The sequence below is a fragment of the Pholis gunnellus genome, assembly GCF_910591455.1.
Source record: "Pholis gunnellus genome assembly, chromosome: 8".
In the NCBI taxonomy this organism is placed as follows: Eukaryota; Metazoa; Chordata; class Actinopteri; order Perciformes; family Pholidae; genus Pholis; species Pholis gunnellus.
Window position 1 is genome coordinate 27,422,732 of NC_136534.1, and position 15,894 is coordinate 27,438,625.

The 15,894-nt window shown below is 45.8% G+C and overlaps 1 protein-coding gene across 1 annotated transcript; it reads left to right on the plus strand.

Annotated features, from left to right (window-relative positions):
• Positions 1-5,247: 5,247 nt before the first annotated feature.
• On the plus strand, positions 5,248-13,946 carry pnp4b (purine nucleoside phosphorylase 4b; the record flags this gene model as incomplete). The annotated part of the gene is made up of 7 exons (XM_079164359.1): positions 5,248-5,270; positions 9,895-10,067; positions 10,250-10,353; positions 10,818-10,993; positions 11,192-11,382; positions 13,401-13,480; positions 13,560-13,946. 7 exons carry the CDS (start codon positions 5,248-5,250, stop codon positions 13,698-13,700), a joined length of 888 nt encoding a protein of 295 aa, XP_079020485.1. The 3' UTR covers positions 13,701-13,946.
• Between the last annotated feature and the right edge of the window lie 1,948 nt (positions 13,947-15,894).

The window sequence follows — 15,894 nt, forward strand, 5'->3', positions numbered from 1 at the left end:
CAGAAGGCTGGTGGTTTCGAGCTCAAGCCTTTGTTTTTTTCCGGGCAAAGTGGGAGGATGGGTTGGAAGGAGAAGCTGGAGAGGACCAAGACAAAGACCATGGTCCTGCCAAACCAAAGGAGCGATGATGACAATAAGGCGCTCGGCCTGAACAAAGGAGACCACCTGCGGGGTCAGCCATCCAAGGCCTTGTGGACGTCAAGCGGTTCAGTAATGTAACCCGACTGGTCAAAACAATTGCATGGATCTGGAGAGCAGCAAAAAAATTCATTGGACAAAAGAAAGCCCTGAAGAGTTCAAAGTGGGAGGCAGTCTCTTTAGCAGGAGTCGTCTCAGTAAGAGAACTAGAAGATGACCTGAGAGACGTCTTTGTTGCAGCACAAGAGGGCACAACCTTCCCAAGCACCACGACAGACAGGCTGGTAGTCTATAAAGAGAAAGACTCTGGGCTATTGGTTTGTGGTGGCCGAGTGCAAATCTTCAAAGAAGATCAAGTTGGGGTCCCTATCTTACCCTATGACGCATGGTTGTCCACACTGCTAGCTCGGGAGGCCCACAGTGAGAGTCATGACGGAGTGGCCGGAACCCTGCTCAAGATGAGAAGGACAGCATGGGTCATACGGGGAAGGAGGATCGCCCCAAAAATTGTTGATGGCTGCATGATCTGCAGGAAGGCAAAGGCAAGGAAATGTCAACAAGTAATGGGTGACTTGCTGCCAGAACAAACAGAACCTGCTGCACCGTTTGAGTTCACAACAGTAGACCTTTTTGGACCAGACCACGTTAGAGATGACGTAAAGAAAAGAGTGAGACTAAAAGTCTGGGGGCTGGTCTTTTGCTCCGAAGGGTTCCTGATGGCCTACCAAAGGTTCACGGTTCAGAGTGGATGTGCAAACTCCACCCAGCCGATTCTCCACACAGCAATGGTGCTGCAGAGGCTGCTGTACGCATCGTAAAGAAAGCACTTGAGAGTCTTGGAAAGGAGTCTGAGCTCAGGTACTCTTCCCATAGCAGCCAACCTGGCAAATGAGCGCCCCATTGACGCCAGATTACGAAGCCGGGAAGACTGTATTCAATATATCACACCCAACACGCTCCTTCTCGGCCGGGCATCTCAAAGCGGGGATTTCAAAACTTTTGACTTCTCCAACTACCCCTACAAAAGACTCAGAGCAATGCAGTCAGAGGTGACTAAGTTCTGGAAGAATTGGAGCCAACTCGCTGGTCTCAACGTATTTGTAAGAAACAAGTGTCACACTGCAGAGAGAAACGTTGCTGTTGGGGACATTGTCTGGCTAAGTGACCAAAATGCACTGAGGGGGCAATCCAAGCTGAGCAGGGTCCTAATCCTGACACCAAAGGCATCGTCAGGGACGTCAACGTCAGAATCATTCCAAGCTACCACGCTCCAGTGACGAAAGCTCTGAAGGCCAGAGCAAGTCATCCAACGCTGGACAAGCAGAAAGGAAAGATCCAAGCTACCATCCTTCACAGAGACGTCTACCTGCTGAGGAACAGATGGAGAGTCAAGTCAGGACAGCATCTCAAGATGATCAAGAGCACCGAACTGGGACCACAAAGTTTATCTTTAAAGCTGCCGATGGGAAGATCGAGTGGGAGGTGTCAAGTCAAATAGGATTTTTCTTTTATGTAAATAGAAGAAATATAAAGAACTGAAAAAGATTTAAGATCATTTTAAGTAATTATGATACTGACAATCTGAGTATTCAGAAAAGAAACAAGGCGGAACCAATCTGCCTGGGACTCTGGTTAAGCAGACACGCAGTGACACGCAGTGACACAGTAAATAGGCAGCTCTAGTCCTAAAGGCAGCTCTAGTCCTCCAGACCTCTCTAGTCCTCCACCAGACCTCTCTAGTCCACCAGACCTCTCTAGTCCTCCACCAGACCGCTCTAGTCCTCCATCAGACCTCTCTAGTCCTCCAGACCTCTCTAGTCCTCCACCAGACCGCTCTAGTCCTCCATCAGACCTCTCTAGTCCTCCAGACCTCTCTAGTCCTCCACCAGACCGCTCTAGTCCTCCATCAGACCTCTCTAGTCCTCCAGACCTCTCTAGTCCACCAGACCTCTCTAGTCCTCCATCAGACCTAAAAAGGTTCTGGTGGAATCTCAGGAGTTTGTAGTAGTTCTGCCCTGCTGCCAGCAGGTGGCGCCACACACACACACACACACACACACACACACACACTCTCACACACATGTTTAGAGAAATGAATATGAGTATTTATATATTAGAATAAGTTATTATTAGGATTATAGTTTGTATATATACTCAATCCATGATGTTTGATATCTTTAGTAGTTTTTATTAGTGCTGGGCAAGTTAACGCGTTATTAACGCCTTTTCTGGGCAGCGAGTGGTGAACAGCTGTTTGTGTGGCGTCTCTTCCTGTTTCCTTCCCCTACATTCCCCTGGGTCCTAAGTCCCTCCATGTACAGCTTCTCATCACCCTCTATGTACCAACGTACATTTATAACAAACACCACATGTTACACTAATCAGCGTAGCATAGTGTCTGACCAACACACCAACAAATAAATGATTCATTTAAATTATTGTTTAGAGTTTTAAAGTGTTTAGTTTGTAATATGTATAATAATCATATCATTTAGTTATCACTACTGAGAGTTTAACAATATCTTTATTTTTTAGACTCTGACGCCACTGTTTTTATCAGCGCTGTAATCTCCAACTTTAGATCTTTGAACCTGAACTCCTCTTTGACTCCTTCGGGAGAATCTGCTGTCGCTCCTTTTCTTCATGTTTCTCTGTCAATGATCCTCAGTCCTCAGGTCAAACCTCAAAGGTCGCGAAGTGTTACGTCTTCAAACCAGAGAAGAAGAAGAGACTTCTGACAGTGAATTCATCTTTTTACACTGTAAAAAATGAAGCAAAGGAAGAGGCGTTATTAAACCAGACTCTCTACCTCCCCCTCTCCTCCCCCTCTCCTCCCCCTCTCCTCCCCCTCTCCTCCCCCTCAGTAGCACTAACATCTTCAACACCTCCCTGGAGACATGACACGTACCAGCCTGCTTCAAGGCCTCCACCATCATCCCCGTCCCCAAAAAACAAGGATCACAGGACTTAATGACTCCAGGCCCGTCGCCCTGACCTCTGTGGTCTGGTCCTGTCCCACCTTAAACCCCTCACTGACCCACTACTGGACCCCCTGCAGTTCTCCTACAGAGCCAACAGGTCTCTAAACAACACAGTCAACATGGCCCTTCACCTCATCCTCCAGCACCTGGACTCCTCAGGAACCTACGCCAGGATCCTGTTTGTGGACTTCAGCTCTGCCTTTAACTCTGCGTGACTCCCTCTATCTCCCTCGTCCCATCGTCCTCCTGTCTCCTCCACCTCCACCGTATCAGTGGACGCCCCAGCACACTGCTGCCTCCTTCATGAGCCTGTTCAGTCTGTTCCTGTCGGCTGTGGAGACGCTGCCGCTCCAGCAGACCGCTCCATAGAAGATGGCTGATGCCACCACAGAGTCAAAGAAGGTCCTCAGCAGAGCTCCCTGCACTCCAGAAGACCTGAGTCTCCTCAGCAGATAGTCTGCTCTGACCCTTTTTGTAGAGTGTGTGTGTGTGTGATCAGTCCAGTCCAGTTTATTGTTCAAGTGAACACCCAGGTACTTATAAGATCTCACCATCTCAATCCTCTGCTCCTCCATCACGGTCTGGTACGCTGCAGCCACTGCCAAGAGCAGACTGCAGCGCAGCGTCCGCTCTGCTGAGAGCGGGACTGGCTGCAGTCTGCCGTCCCTCCAGGACTTGTTCTCTTCAAGGACCCTGAAGCGAGCCAGAAGGATCGTAGCAGACCCCTCTCACCCTGGACACGAACTGTTGGAGCCCCTTCCATCTCGCAGGAGGCTGAGGTCCATCAGGACCAAGACCTCCATCAGGACCAAGACCTCCATCAGGACCAAGACCTCCATCAGGACCAAGACCACCATCAGGACCGAGACCACCATCAGGACCAAGACCACCATCAGGACCAAGACCTCCATCAGGACCACAGCACATGAACAGTTTCTTCAGTCTTGAGTCGGGCTCCTCAACAGAGACCAGGACCCTCTGACTCTGACGTCCAGTTTCTTCTTAAACACCGCTGCTCTGCTTTAATAAACACGTGACACTTTAATGATATACTTGTTTTAAAATACTCTTATTTGTTCGTTTATTTACCATATTTTTATACTTTATTGTATTTTCAACGTGTTGATTGTTTAACGTTATGAACCTTCCACCAGGTAAATATCCTTCTATGTGCCTTCTATGTATATATATGTATATATATGTATATATTAGTGCTGAGCAAGTTAACGCGTTATTATCACGTTAACGCATTCATTAATTAACGCCGACAATTATTTTATCGCGCGTTAACGCAGTTTTTTTTATTATTAAGCGACATTTTTAACACAAGAACCGGCAGCGAGCGGTGAACAGCTGTTTGTGTGGCGTCTCTTCCTGTTTCCTTCACCTACAGTCCCCTGGGTCCTAAGTCCCTCCATGTACAGCTTCTCATCACCCTCTATGTACCAACGTACATTTATAACAAACACCACATGTTACGCTAATCAGCGTAGCATAGTGTCTGACCAACATACCAACAAATAAATGATTCATTTAAATTATTGTTTAGAGTTTTAAAGTGTTTAGTTTGTAATATGTATAATAATCATATCATTTAGTTATCACTACTGAGAGTTTAACAAACATTAAAACATGACGTAGATAGGTTTCAGGTCAAGATGTATATTTAAATTCATCTCTGACACATGAAGATAAAGTTGTGAACACGTCTGAATATCTATGATCAGAATCATTATAACTGTGTTATAACTGCTGCTGTGTGAAGAGAATCCTGCTGTTAACAAGAACCTGATGAGTTTAAAGTGTTTAAACCAAATGTTGTTGACCTTTAGTTCATAGAGCAGCACTTTAACATAAAAGAGCTCAAAACACTACTTTAGATTCATTATGAACTTTAACATAATGAGATTAATCACGATTAAAAATTGTAATCGTTGCCCAGCACTAATATATATATATTTATTACATGATGTCTGATATCTTTAGTAGTTTTCAGAGGTCACAGTCACAGAGTCAATGAACCCGAGTGTTTCTACAGGATGTGATTCAGCCAATCAGAGCAGAGCACATGCTCACAGTCTGAATGCTCGTCTTCTTCTTCTCCTTCTTCTTCTTCTGCGGTGGGACCATGCACACCAAAGGGAGCTCCTGGTAAGACCCCCCCTCACTTTATTTATTCAATAATCTGAACTCAGATCAGTTTGTGTTTCTGTCTGCTGGCTCATGGAGACAACCTTTATTTTGAAATCACTTTAATAGAAAGAATCAAAAACATACATTTATATATACAGTATTTATATGTATATCTTTATATAACGTATATATAAATATATACGTTATATATATTTATGAATGTAGTAGGGCTGCAACAACGAATCGATAAAATCGATAAAAATCGATTATTAAAAGAGTTGGCAACGAATTTCATTATCGATTCGTTGTGTCTGCGATTATTACGTCACTCAATAAGTGGCGGAGATGTGTGAGTGTTCACAGCAGCAGAATAACGGAACAGGACTCCGGTTCTGTAGCTGACGCTGACCGGTGTATAAACGTTGCCATGACAACACCGGAAGTTGATTTACGCGATTTGTATTATTTTTGCGTCATTCGCCGTCATTCGCACCTTTGGTGTGTGAACACCAAACGCGATGAACGCGATGAACGCGGCCGGTATTTCGGGGACTATTTGTGTTCATTCGCGTGCATCACGCTGGACGCGGCGGAGAGGGGGCGGGGCTTATCGGCCTGAAAGCCGTTCACTGATGGATCAGCGTGTCTGCCCTTCACTGAGAGGCGTGGGTAAACCCGCTGAACCCCACTCCTGATATTAGTCCACTTATTGTTTAAATAATGACTTTAACAGCTCAGGGATGTTCAACCTGTTTGTGCACTTTGTGAAGATGTGTTGCTCTGTGAATGTGCACTGAGGCTCTGTTTGTGATTAAAGGGTTGGAAATCAATGCTTTTTAGTTTTTAGTTTTTTTATCCGATTCATCGATTAATCGAACAAATAATCGACAGATTAATCGATTATTAAAATAATCGTTAGTTGCAGCTCTAGAATGTATATATATGTATATATTTCAGCAAAGACAGCCGGTACAGTTCAGTAGAGACGGACAGTAGAGGTCAGTAGAGACGGACAGTAGAGTTCAGTAGAGACGGACAGTAGAGGTCAGTAGAGACGGACAGTAGAGTTCAGTAGAGACGGACAGTAGAGTTCAGTAGAGACGGACAGTAGAGTTCAGTAGAGACGGACAGTAGAGTTCAGTAGAGACGGACAGTAGAGGTCAGTAGAGACGGACAGTAGAGTTCAGTAGAGACGGACAGTAGAGTTCAGTAGAGACGGACAGTAGAGGTTAGTAGAGACGGACAGTAGAGTTCAGTAGAGACGGACAGTAGAGTTCAGTAGAGACGGACAGTAGAGTTCAGTAGAGACGGACAGTAGAGTTCAGTAGAGACGGACAGTAGAGGTCAGTAGAGACGGACAGTAGAGGTCAGTAGAGACAGACAGTAGAGTTCAGTAGAGACGGACAGTAGAGGTCAGTAGAGACGGACAGTAGAGGTCAGTAGAGACGGACAGTAGAGGTCAGTAGAGACGGACAGTAGAGTTCAGTAGAGACGGACAGTAGAGTTCAGTAGAGACGGACAGTAGAGGTCAGTAGAGACAGACAGTAGAGGTCAGTAGAGACGGACAGTAGAGTTCAGTAGAGACGGACAGTAGAGTTCAGTAGAGACGGACAGTAGAGGTCAGTAGAGACGGACAGTAGAGGTCAGTAGAGACGGACAGTAGAGGTCAGTAGAGACGGACAGTAGAGGTCAGTAGAGACGGACAGTAGAGTTCAGTAGAGACGGACAGTAGAGGTCAGTAGAGACGGACAGTAGAGGTCAGTAGAGACGGACAGTAGAGTTCAGTAGAGACGGACAGTAGAGGTCAGTAGAGACGGACAGTAGAGTTCAGTAGAGACGGACAGTAGAGGTCAGTAGAGACGGACAGTAGAGGTCAGTAGAGACAGACAGTAGAGGTCAGTAGAGACGGACAGTAGAGTTCAGTAGAGACGGACAGTAGAGGTCAGTAGAGACGGACAGTAGAGTTCAGTAGAGACGGACAGTAGAGGTCAGTAGATTATTATATAAACTGGATCAAAATAAATGATAAAATAATGATGAAGTTCTAGTTTCTCTTCACTGAGCTGTTTCTTTGTATTTTAATATATGAACATATTGTAAATAGATTAAATAGAAACATACATTCATAAATATATCCCATAATAAGTTGTATTTACATGTTGTGAAACTCGTGGACCTCCATGTGATAAAATATCTTTTAGACTCTGACGCCACTGTTTTTATCAGCGCTGTAATCTCCAACTTTAGATCTTTGAACCTGAACTCCTCTTTGACTCCTTCGGGAGAATCTGCTGTCGCTCCTTTTCTTCATGTTTCTCTGTCAATGATCCTCAGTCCTCAGGTCAAACCTCAAAGGTCGCGAAGTGTTACGTCTTCAAACCAGAGAAGAAGAAGAGACTTCTGACAGTGAATTCATCTTTTTACACTGTAAAAAATGAAGCAAAGGAAGAGGCGTTATTAAACCAGACTCTCTACCTCCCCCTCTCCTCCCCCTCTCCTCCCCCTCTCCTCCCCCTCAGTAGCACTAACATCTTCAACACCTCCCTGGAGACATGACACGTACCAGCCTGCTTCAAGGCCTCCACCATCATCCCCGTCCCCAAAAAACAAGGATCACAGGACTTAATGACTCCAGGCCCGTCGCCCTGACCTCTGTGGTCTGGTCCTGTCCCACCTTAAACCCCTCACTGACCCACTACTGGACCCCCTGCAGTTCTCCTACAGAGCCAACAGGTCTCTAAACAACACAGTCAACATGGCCCTTCACCTCATCCTCCAGCACCTGGACTCCTCAGGAACCTACGCCAGGATCCTGTTTGTGGACTTCAGCTCTGCCTTTAACTCTGCGTGACTCCCTCTATCTCCCTCGTCCCATCGTCCTCCTGTCTCCTCCACCTCCACCGTATCAGTGGACGCCCCAGCACACTGCTGCCTCCTTCATGAGCCTGTTCAGTCTGTTCCTGTCGGCTGTGGAGACGCTGCCGCTCCAGCAGACCGCTCCATAGAAGATGGCTGATGCCACCACAGAGTCAAAGAAGGTCCTCAGCAGAGCTCCCTGCACTCCAGAAGACCTGAGTCTCCTCAGCAGATAGTCTGCTCTGACCCTTTTTGTAGAGTGTGTGTGTGTGTGATCAGTCCAGTCCAGTTTATTGTTCAAGTGAACACCCAGGTACTTATAAGATCTCACCATCTCAATCCTCTGCTCCTCCATCACGGTCTGGTACGCTGCAGCCACTGCCAAGAGCAGACTGCAGCGCAGCGTCCGCTCTGCTGAGAGCGGGACTGGCTGCAGTCTGCCGTCCCTCCAGGACTTGTTCTCTTCAAGGACCCTGAAGCGAGCCAGAAGGATCGTAGCAGACCCCTCTCACCCTGGACACGAACTGTTGGAGCCCCTTCCATCTCGCAGGAGGCTGAGGTCCATCAGGACCAAGACCTCCATCAGGACCAAGACCTCCATCAGGACCAAGACCTCCATCAGGACCAAGACCACCATCAGGACCGAGACCACCATCAGGACCAAGACCACCATCAGGACCAAGACCTCCATCAGGACCACAGCACATGAACAGTTTCTTCAGTCTTGAGTCGGGCTCCTCAACAGAGACCAGGACCCTCTGACTCTGACGTCCAGTTTCTTCTTAAACACCGCTGCTCTGCTTTAATAAACACGTGACACTTTAATGATATACTTGTTTTAAAATACTCTTATTTGTTCGTTTATTTACCATATTTTTATACTTTATTGTATTTTCAACGTGTTGATTGTTTAACGTTATGAACCTTCCACCAGGTAAATATCCTTCTATGTGCCTTCTATGTATATATATATATATATGTATATATTAGTGCTGAGCAAGTTAACGCGTTATTATCACGTTAACGCATTCATTAATTAACGCCGACAATTATTTTATCGCGCGTTAACGCAGTTTTTTTTATTATTAAGCGACATTTTTAACACAAGAACCGGCAGCGAGCGGTGAACAGCTGTTTGTGTGGCGTCTCTTCCTGTTTCCTTCACCTACAGTCCCCTGGGTCCTAAGTCCCTCCATGTACAGCTTCTCATCACCCTCTATGTACCAACGTACATTTATAACAAACACCACATGTTACGCTAATCAGCGTAGCATAGTGTCTGACCAACATACCAACAAATAAATGATTCATTTAAATTATTGTTTAGAGTTTTAAAGTGTTTAGTTTGTAATATGTATAATAATCATATCATTTAGTTATCACTACTGAGAGTTTAACAAACATTAAAACATGACGTAGATAGGTTTCAGGTTAAGATGTATATTTAAATTCATCTCTGACACACATGAAGATAAAGTTGTGAACACGCTGAATATCTATGATCAGAATCATTATAACTGTGTTATAACTGTGTTATAACTGCTGCTGTGTGAAGAGAATCCTGCTGTTAACAAGAACCTGATGAGTTTAAAGTGTTTAAACCAAATGTTGTTGACCTTTAGTTCATAGAGCAGCACTTTAACATAAAAGAGCTCAACACACTACTTTAGATTCATTATGAACTTTGCGCATAACAAAAAAATAATGCGATTAATCGCGATTAAAAATGTTAATCGTTGCCCAGCACTAATGTAAATAAACGGTTCTGGTTCTGATTCTGATCCAGCTGCTGCTCCTTTGAGGACTACAAACTGACCACTGAGTGGCTCCTGAACCACACCAGTCACCGTCCTACGGTGGCAGTGATCTGTGGATCAGGACTCGGTCTGCTAGCTGACGGGGCTGCTAACAAAGAGACCTTCAGGTACCAGGACATCCCCAACTTCCCCCTCAGCACAGGTGAGTAGGCCCCGCCCACTGCATGCTGAAGGGGTGGGGCTTCAGCTTGTCTTTCCTCCTTCCTTTATTTCTTCTTCTTTCTGTGGCGTCATTGGTTCTTATTCAATATATAATAATGATATATATATATTTTGCTTTTATTTGTCTCTCTTTGTCTGTCTGTCTCTCTGTCTCCCCCTCAGTGGAGGGTCATGAAGGCTGTCTGGTGTTTGGGACGATTGAGGACACTTCCTGTGTCTTCATGCAGGGTCACTTCCACCTGTACGAAGGTTATTCTCTCTGTCAGGTGAGTCCTCGTCGTGTCCTCTTGTCTCTTTGACCGATAACAGACACAACCAGTGAACAGGAAGTGACCATATGTGGACTGAGGAGGAGTGACGTAGAGACGCCGTATACGTCTCTGGTAGAGACCTGTCAATCACTGTGTAGCCCCGCCCCTAAAGCATCCCCTGCTTTATGGTCTGTGTGACTCTAAATGGACCATCATTCACTACATGAACATCATGCTGTGTTGAAGAAGACTTGAAACTAGAGATTGAGACCATAAACTCATGTTTACAATGTTTACTGAGGTAATAAATCAAGAGAGAAGTAGAGTCATTTTCTCATAGACTTCTATACAACCAGAGGAGTCGCCCCCTGGTGGACACTAGAGAGAATGCAGCTTTAACACGTGAAGCTTTGAAGAACTTTAAAGAACTGAAAGTTGTCGTTCACCAGTCCGTCTATCTGTCTCTCTACCTGTCTCAGGTGACGTTCCCAGTGAGGATCTTTAAGCTCATGGGGGTGGAGTCTGTGCTGGTGACGAACGCCTCCGGAGGAATCTGTCCGGACTTCAAAGTCGGCGACATCATGATCATCAAAGACCACATCAACCTGCCAGGGTTTGCCGGACAACATCCGCTATGTGGACCCAACGACGAGCGGTGAGACCTGGAGGACAGACAGGACTATCTCTTCCCATCTGTCTCTTCCCATCTGTCTCTTCCTGTCTGTCTCTTCCTGTCTGTCCCTTCAGGGACAAAAGAGACAGACAGGAAGAGACAGACAGGATAATATCACATCATGACTTCGTGTCTTTCTCTTCCTGTCTCATATCATGACTTCCTGTCTGTGTTCTTTAGTTTTGGGATCCGGTTCCCCTGTATGTCAGATGCGTACTCGAAGGATCTCAGGCGACTCACGCTGGACGTGGTCAACGAGCTCGGCTGCAGCGACTTCGTCAGAGAGGGAGTTTACTGCATGGTGAGCGGACCCAACTTCGAAACCATCGCCGAGGCCAGAATGCTGCTGATCCTGGGCTGCGACTCTGTGGGTAAGACAGGAAGGGAGACAGACAGGCTGTCTTCAGGCCTCCCTCAGAGAGCTCGTAAACAATGAATGAGTCTTAACGAGCTCGTTAGTGAGTCGTCGGCAGGGAGAGCAGTGATTGGCTCTCAGCGTGAACATTGGTGTAGCGTTGATCAGACCAGAGATCAGATCCAGAGAGTATTAACCTTAGTGTTTATTCTTTGATAAACAGTGACAGCAGCGCAGCAGGGGCTTCTGGGAGTTGTAGTGTAGAAACCTAAAGGGTCTCATTCGGTCTCCTGGTTGTAAAACGTCTTCAGTTTGCCGTCTACGTTTATGATTGTGGGTCTGTGAGCACTTTCTAGGGGTCCTGTAACTTGTTCTGAAGGTTCTGGAGAAGTGTCAGTGGGTCCTTCAGGAAGTTCCAGAGGTTCTTAATAAGGTTCTGGAGATCCGTGAGGAGGTTCTAGGAATTTTTGTAAGAGCCAAATGGGGCATCTACATGTGCCTTTCTTCAGACATTTCTAGGGGTCCTGGAAAAGGTTCTGCAGTTCCTTGAGAAGGATGTAGAATTCCTATGGGTTCTAGATGAAATTATACGGTTTCTGGAGTAGGTTCTATCCGTCTTTTAGCAGCATCAATGATCCTTGAGGAGTTTCTGGGGCCTCTGGAGGAGGTTCTGGAGAACCTTTTTTTATGGTTTACGCAACACTAGGGAATCATGAAGAGCAGCCTTCGGTCGTGGGAAGTTTCTAAGGGTCCTTTAAGAGCTTCTAAGGTACCTTGAGATAGGGTACATTGTGGAGGAGGATTTCAATCGCCTCAAGTTCTCCCACAACCTCCCTTCTCCGTGCTCTACACTGGCTCCCTGTAAGAGCTCTCATCCAGGTTCAGACTCTGGTGCTAGTCTACAGGTTCAGACTCTGGTGCTAGTCTACAGGTTCAGACTCTGGTGCTAGTCTACAGGTTCAGACTCTGGTGCTAGTCTACAGGTTCAGACTCTGGTGCTAGCCTACAGGGCAGTGAAAGGAACAGCTCCTTCCTGTCTCCAGACCATGGTCTAGCCCTACACCCCCCCGACCACTCCGCTCTGCTGCCTCGGGGCGATCGGTTCCCCGTCGCTCAGAGGTCCCTGTGGCCGATGGACCCGGTCTCTGTTCTCTGTCCTGGCCCCACGATGGTGGAATGAACTCCCCACTGACGTCAGGACAGCAGAGTCGCTGCCCATCTTCCATCAGGCTGAAGACTCACCTCTTCATGAAGCTCTACCCTGAGCCTTCCTCTCAGCACTGGTTGTGTTCATGCTAGTGTGTTTCTGTACGTCTGCTCTGGTTTCTGCTCTGAGATGTTTAAAGGAGATGAACTCATGACTTCTGGTGACGAGTAGTTCTGTTGAAAACTATGTTGAACACACTTATTGTAAGTTGCTTTGGATAAAAGCGTCTGCTGAATGACTGTAATGTAATGAGGATCTATATGTTTTTTAGAAGTGTCTAATCTTAAGGAATATCTAGGGAGATCATTTATGGTTCCTTGAGGAGTATCTAGGAGGGATTCAGACGATTCTATGGTTCTTTTAAAAGGGTCTATGTGTCCTTGAGAAGTCCAGCTAGGTTCAGAAGGAGATTTGAAGAGAAGTTAGGGTTTCTGTAGAAGTTTCTATAATACCAGTCAAGCGTCCTTTGTTTCAGCAGGAACCAGAACATCAGCAGGTTCTCATTAAATATGTCGACTGGTTAAATATTAACGAGACAGAGCGAAACCCTGCAGCTCAACAAACAAGCATGATGGTTAATGAAGTCACATGACACTGGTCTCCTGGTGTGTTTACACTGACTCTGTTCTCACCTGCTGGAACCAGTTTACATACCTGCTTTGATCAGGTGGTAAATATTGAGGTAGAACCAGATAAATCTTTATCAACGTGGCTTCAGGAATTGAACGTTCTTTCTGTTAGATCTGTTTGCTCAGAAAAGTTCAGCCGATTGCAATACAGGTGAAGGTTTTACACCTTGATATGTGACACTCTCTCCTCCTCCTCAGGTATGAGTACAGTCCCTGAAGTGACGGTGGCAAAGCACTGTGGACTCAGAGTTCTTGGTCTGTCCCTGATCACCAACATGGTCAGTTATTGAAAATGATTACTGATGGCTGTACAGTGGCAGTGTGACGGCGTTGACAAACCTTATTTTGGTGCTGCAGGTGTCTCTGGACTACAGTCGGGAGGAGAAGGTGAACCACGAGGAGGTTCTTCAGATCAGTAAAATGAGGGCCGAGGTTCTGCAGAAACTGGTCACCATGTTGATCTCCCGCTGCCAGCAGCAGAGCATCAACACCCACTGACACGTCAACACCGACACGTCAACACCGACACGTCAACACCGACACGTCAACACCGACACGTCAACAACACCCTCTGACAGACCAGCAGAACAACATCTACAACACGGTGTAATATCTGACTGTTCTTGTTCTGTTGTGTTAAACTGAAGTGAGATTTTAACCTCTATGTTGTAACTCTACTGCTGTTATGTTTCAGCGTTAACTTTACAATAAAAATGTCTTTTTTTAAACTGAAGACTGATGAAACAGAAACAGATTGAACGCTTCTTTTTTAAAGCCCTCCACTTTATCTTGGATAAACATAGAAACCATTAACAAAGTGTTTATAACGCAGTATGAGACGCTTTCATGTAGCTGTAATTATTATGTGTCAAAAAACAGGGGAGGAGGAGAGGAGGAGTCTGCTTCCAGTCTGTTTCCAGTCTGCTTCCAGTAGTCTGTTTCCAGTCTGTTTCCAGTCTGTTTCCAGTCTGTTTCCAGTCTGTTTCCAGTCTGCTTCCAGTCTGCTTCCAGTCTGTTTCCAGTCTGTTTCCAGTCTGCTTCCAGTCTGCTTCCAGTCTGCTTCCAGTCTGTTTCCAGTCTGTTTCCAGTCTGCTTCCAGTCTGCTTCCAGTCTGCTTCCAGTCTGTTTCCGGTCTGCTTCCAGTCTGTTTCCAGTCTGTTTCCAGTCTGCTTCCAGTCTGCTTCCAGTCTGTTTCCAGTCTGCTTCCAGTAGTCTGTTTCCAGTCTGTTTCCAGTCTGTTTCCAGTCTGTTTCCAGTCTGTTTCCAGTCTGTTTCCAGTCTGTTTCCAGTCTGCTTCCAGTCTGTTTCCAGTCTGTTTCCAGTCTGTTTCCAGTCTGCTTCCAGTCTGCTTCCAGTCTGTTTCCAGTCTGTTTCCAGTCTGTTTCCAGTCTGCTTCCAGTCTGTTTCCAGTCTGTTTCCAGTCTGTTTCCAGTCAGTTTCCAGTCTGCTAAGTTCAGAGTAACCCTGAGTTTTGTCCTGCAGGCTGTCGACTCTGCAGACCTCCATCTCTCCTCCATCATGGAGTTAGCAGACGGAGGGAAACTGTACCGCAGTGACCTCATTTTGCTGCTCTGTGACGAGGTCTGACGCCCCGCCCAATCCAAACTAAACTCCGCCTCTAACAGGCCACGCCCCTCCCCCTGAGCTGGCGTCCCTGCAGCTCAGGTAAGTGTAATATGTGAACTGTTGTCTCTCTCGTGTTCTGATGACACGTGTTGACTGAGGTCACATAAAGAGTTCACAATCATATCATGAACCAGAGTCCAGGGTTTGTTTTCTGGGCTTCATGATACTCATATATATTATATATACATAATGTAATATAATAACTTATATAATGTTTTAATAATCAGGTTTGCTCCTCAGAAACAACAACATCACAAGAAGAAGAATATTATATTATATATATATATATTGTGATGTCATGAGAGGGAGTGTCATCAATGGGAGATACATCCCCTCCCAGTGGTTGCAGCAGAGACTACAAACCATCATGGCTTCTGGTTAACTGACTACAATTCCCATAGTCAATAGGGCAGCCGGGGCCAAGGCTGCTGCCCAGCTGAAAGAGAGGGGCTGACTCCCCTGGAGGAGCTGGTGAGGGGAAGACAGGAGGAAACATTTGGAAAGAGAAGGAAGGACGGGAGCGGATGAAGAGAGAACGAGTTTCTGTTACGTTAAAGACAATGAACCAGAAGTAAACTGAAGACACTTATGTTTGTTTTTTGTAGCGGCTTTCTACTGGAATTAAGTTTACCTTTTGCTAAAAATAATCTGAATACAGTATTTTGAGTTAGAAACCACCGCTTGTCGTCTTGATTTGTGCACCCACGCCTCACAAGCCGATCCCGACCTCTCAAGACATCACAATACACATGTGTGTATATATATATACATATATATATATATATATATATATATATATATAGCTTAGTATTGAATGCACAATAAAGAGGTATGTTTCTACATGGCACTAGGCCCAGTTTAATATAAAACACAATTTATACAATATATATAGTCGGGGGTCCCTGCTCCATCTCTCTATCAGTTTGGGGTCCTGTTCTAGAATATAAACTCTACATTATGATGATTAAAAAACATCCAGTACAGCAGGAGGCGCTGTGCACCCTTCACAGTGAGACGCTCCGCTTTTATTCTGAAGGACTTCCGCCGGAAGTCGTATTTGTTGTTG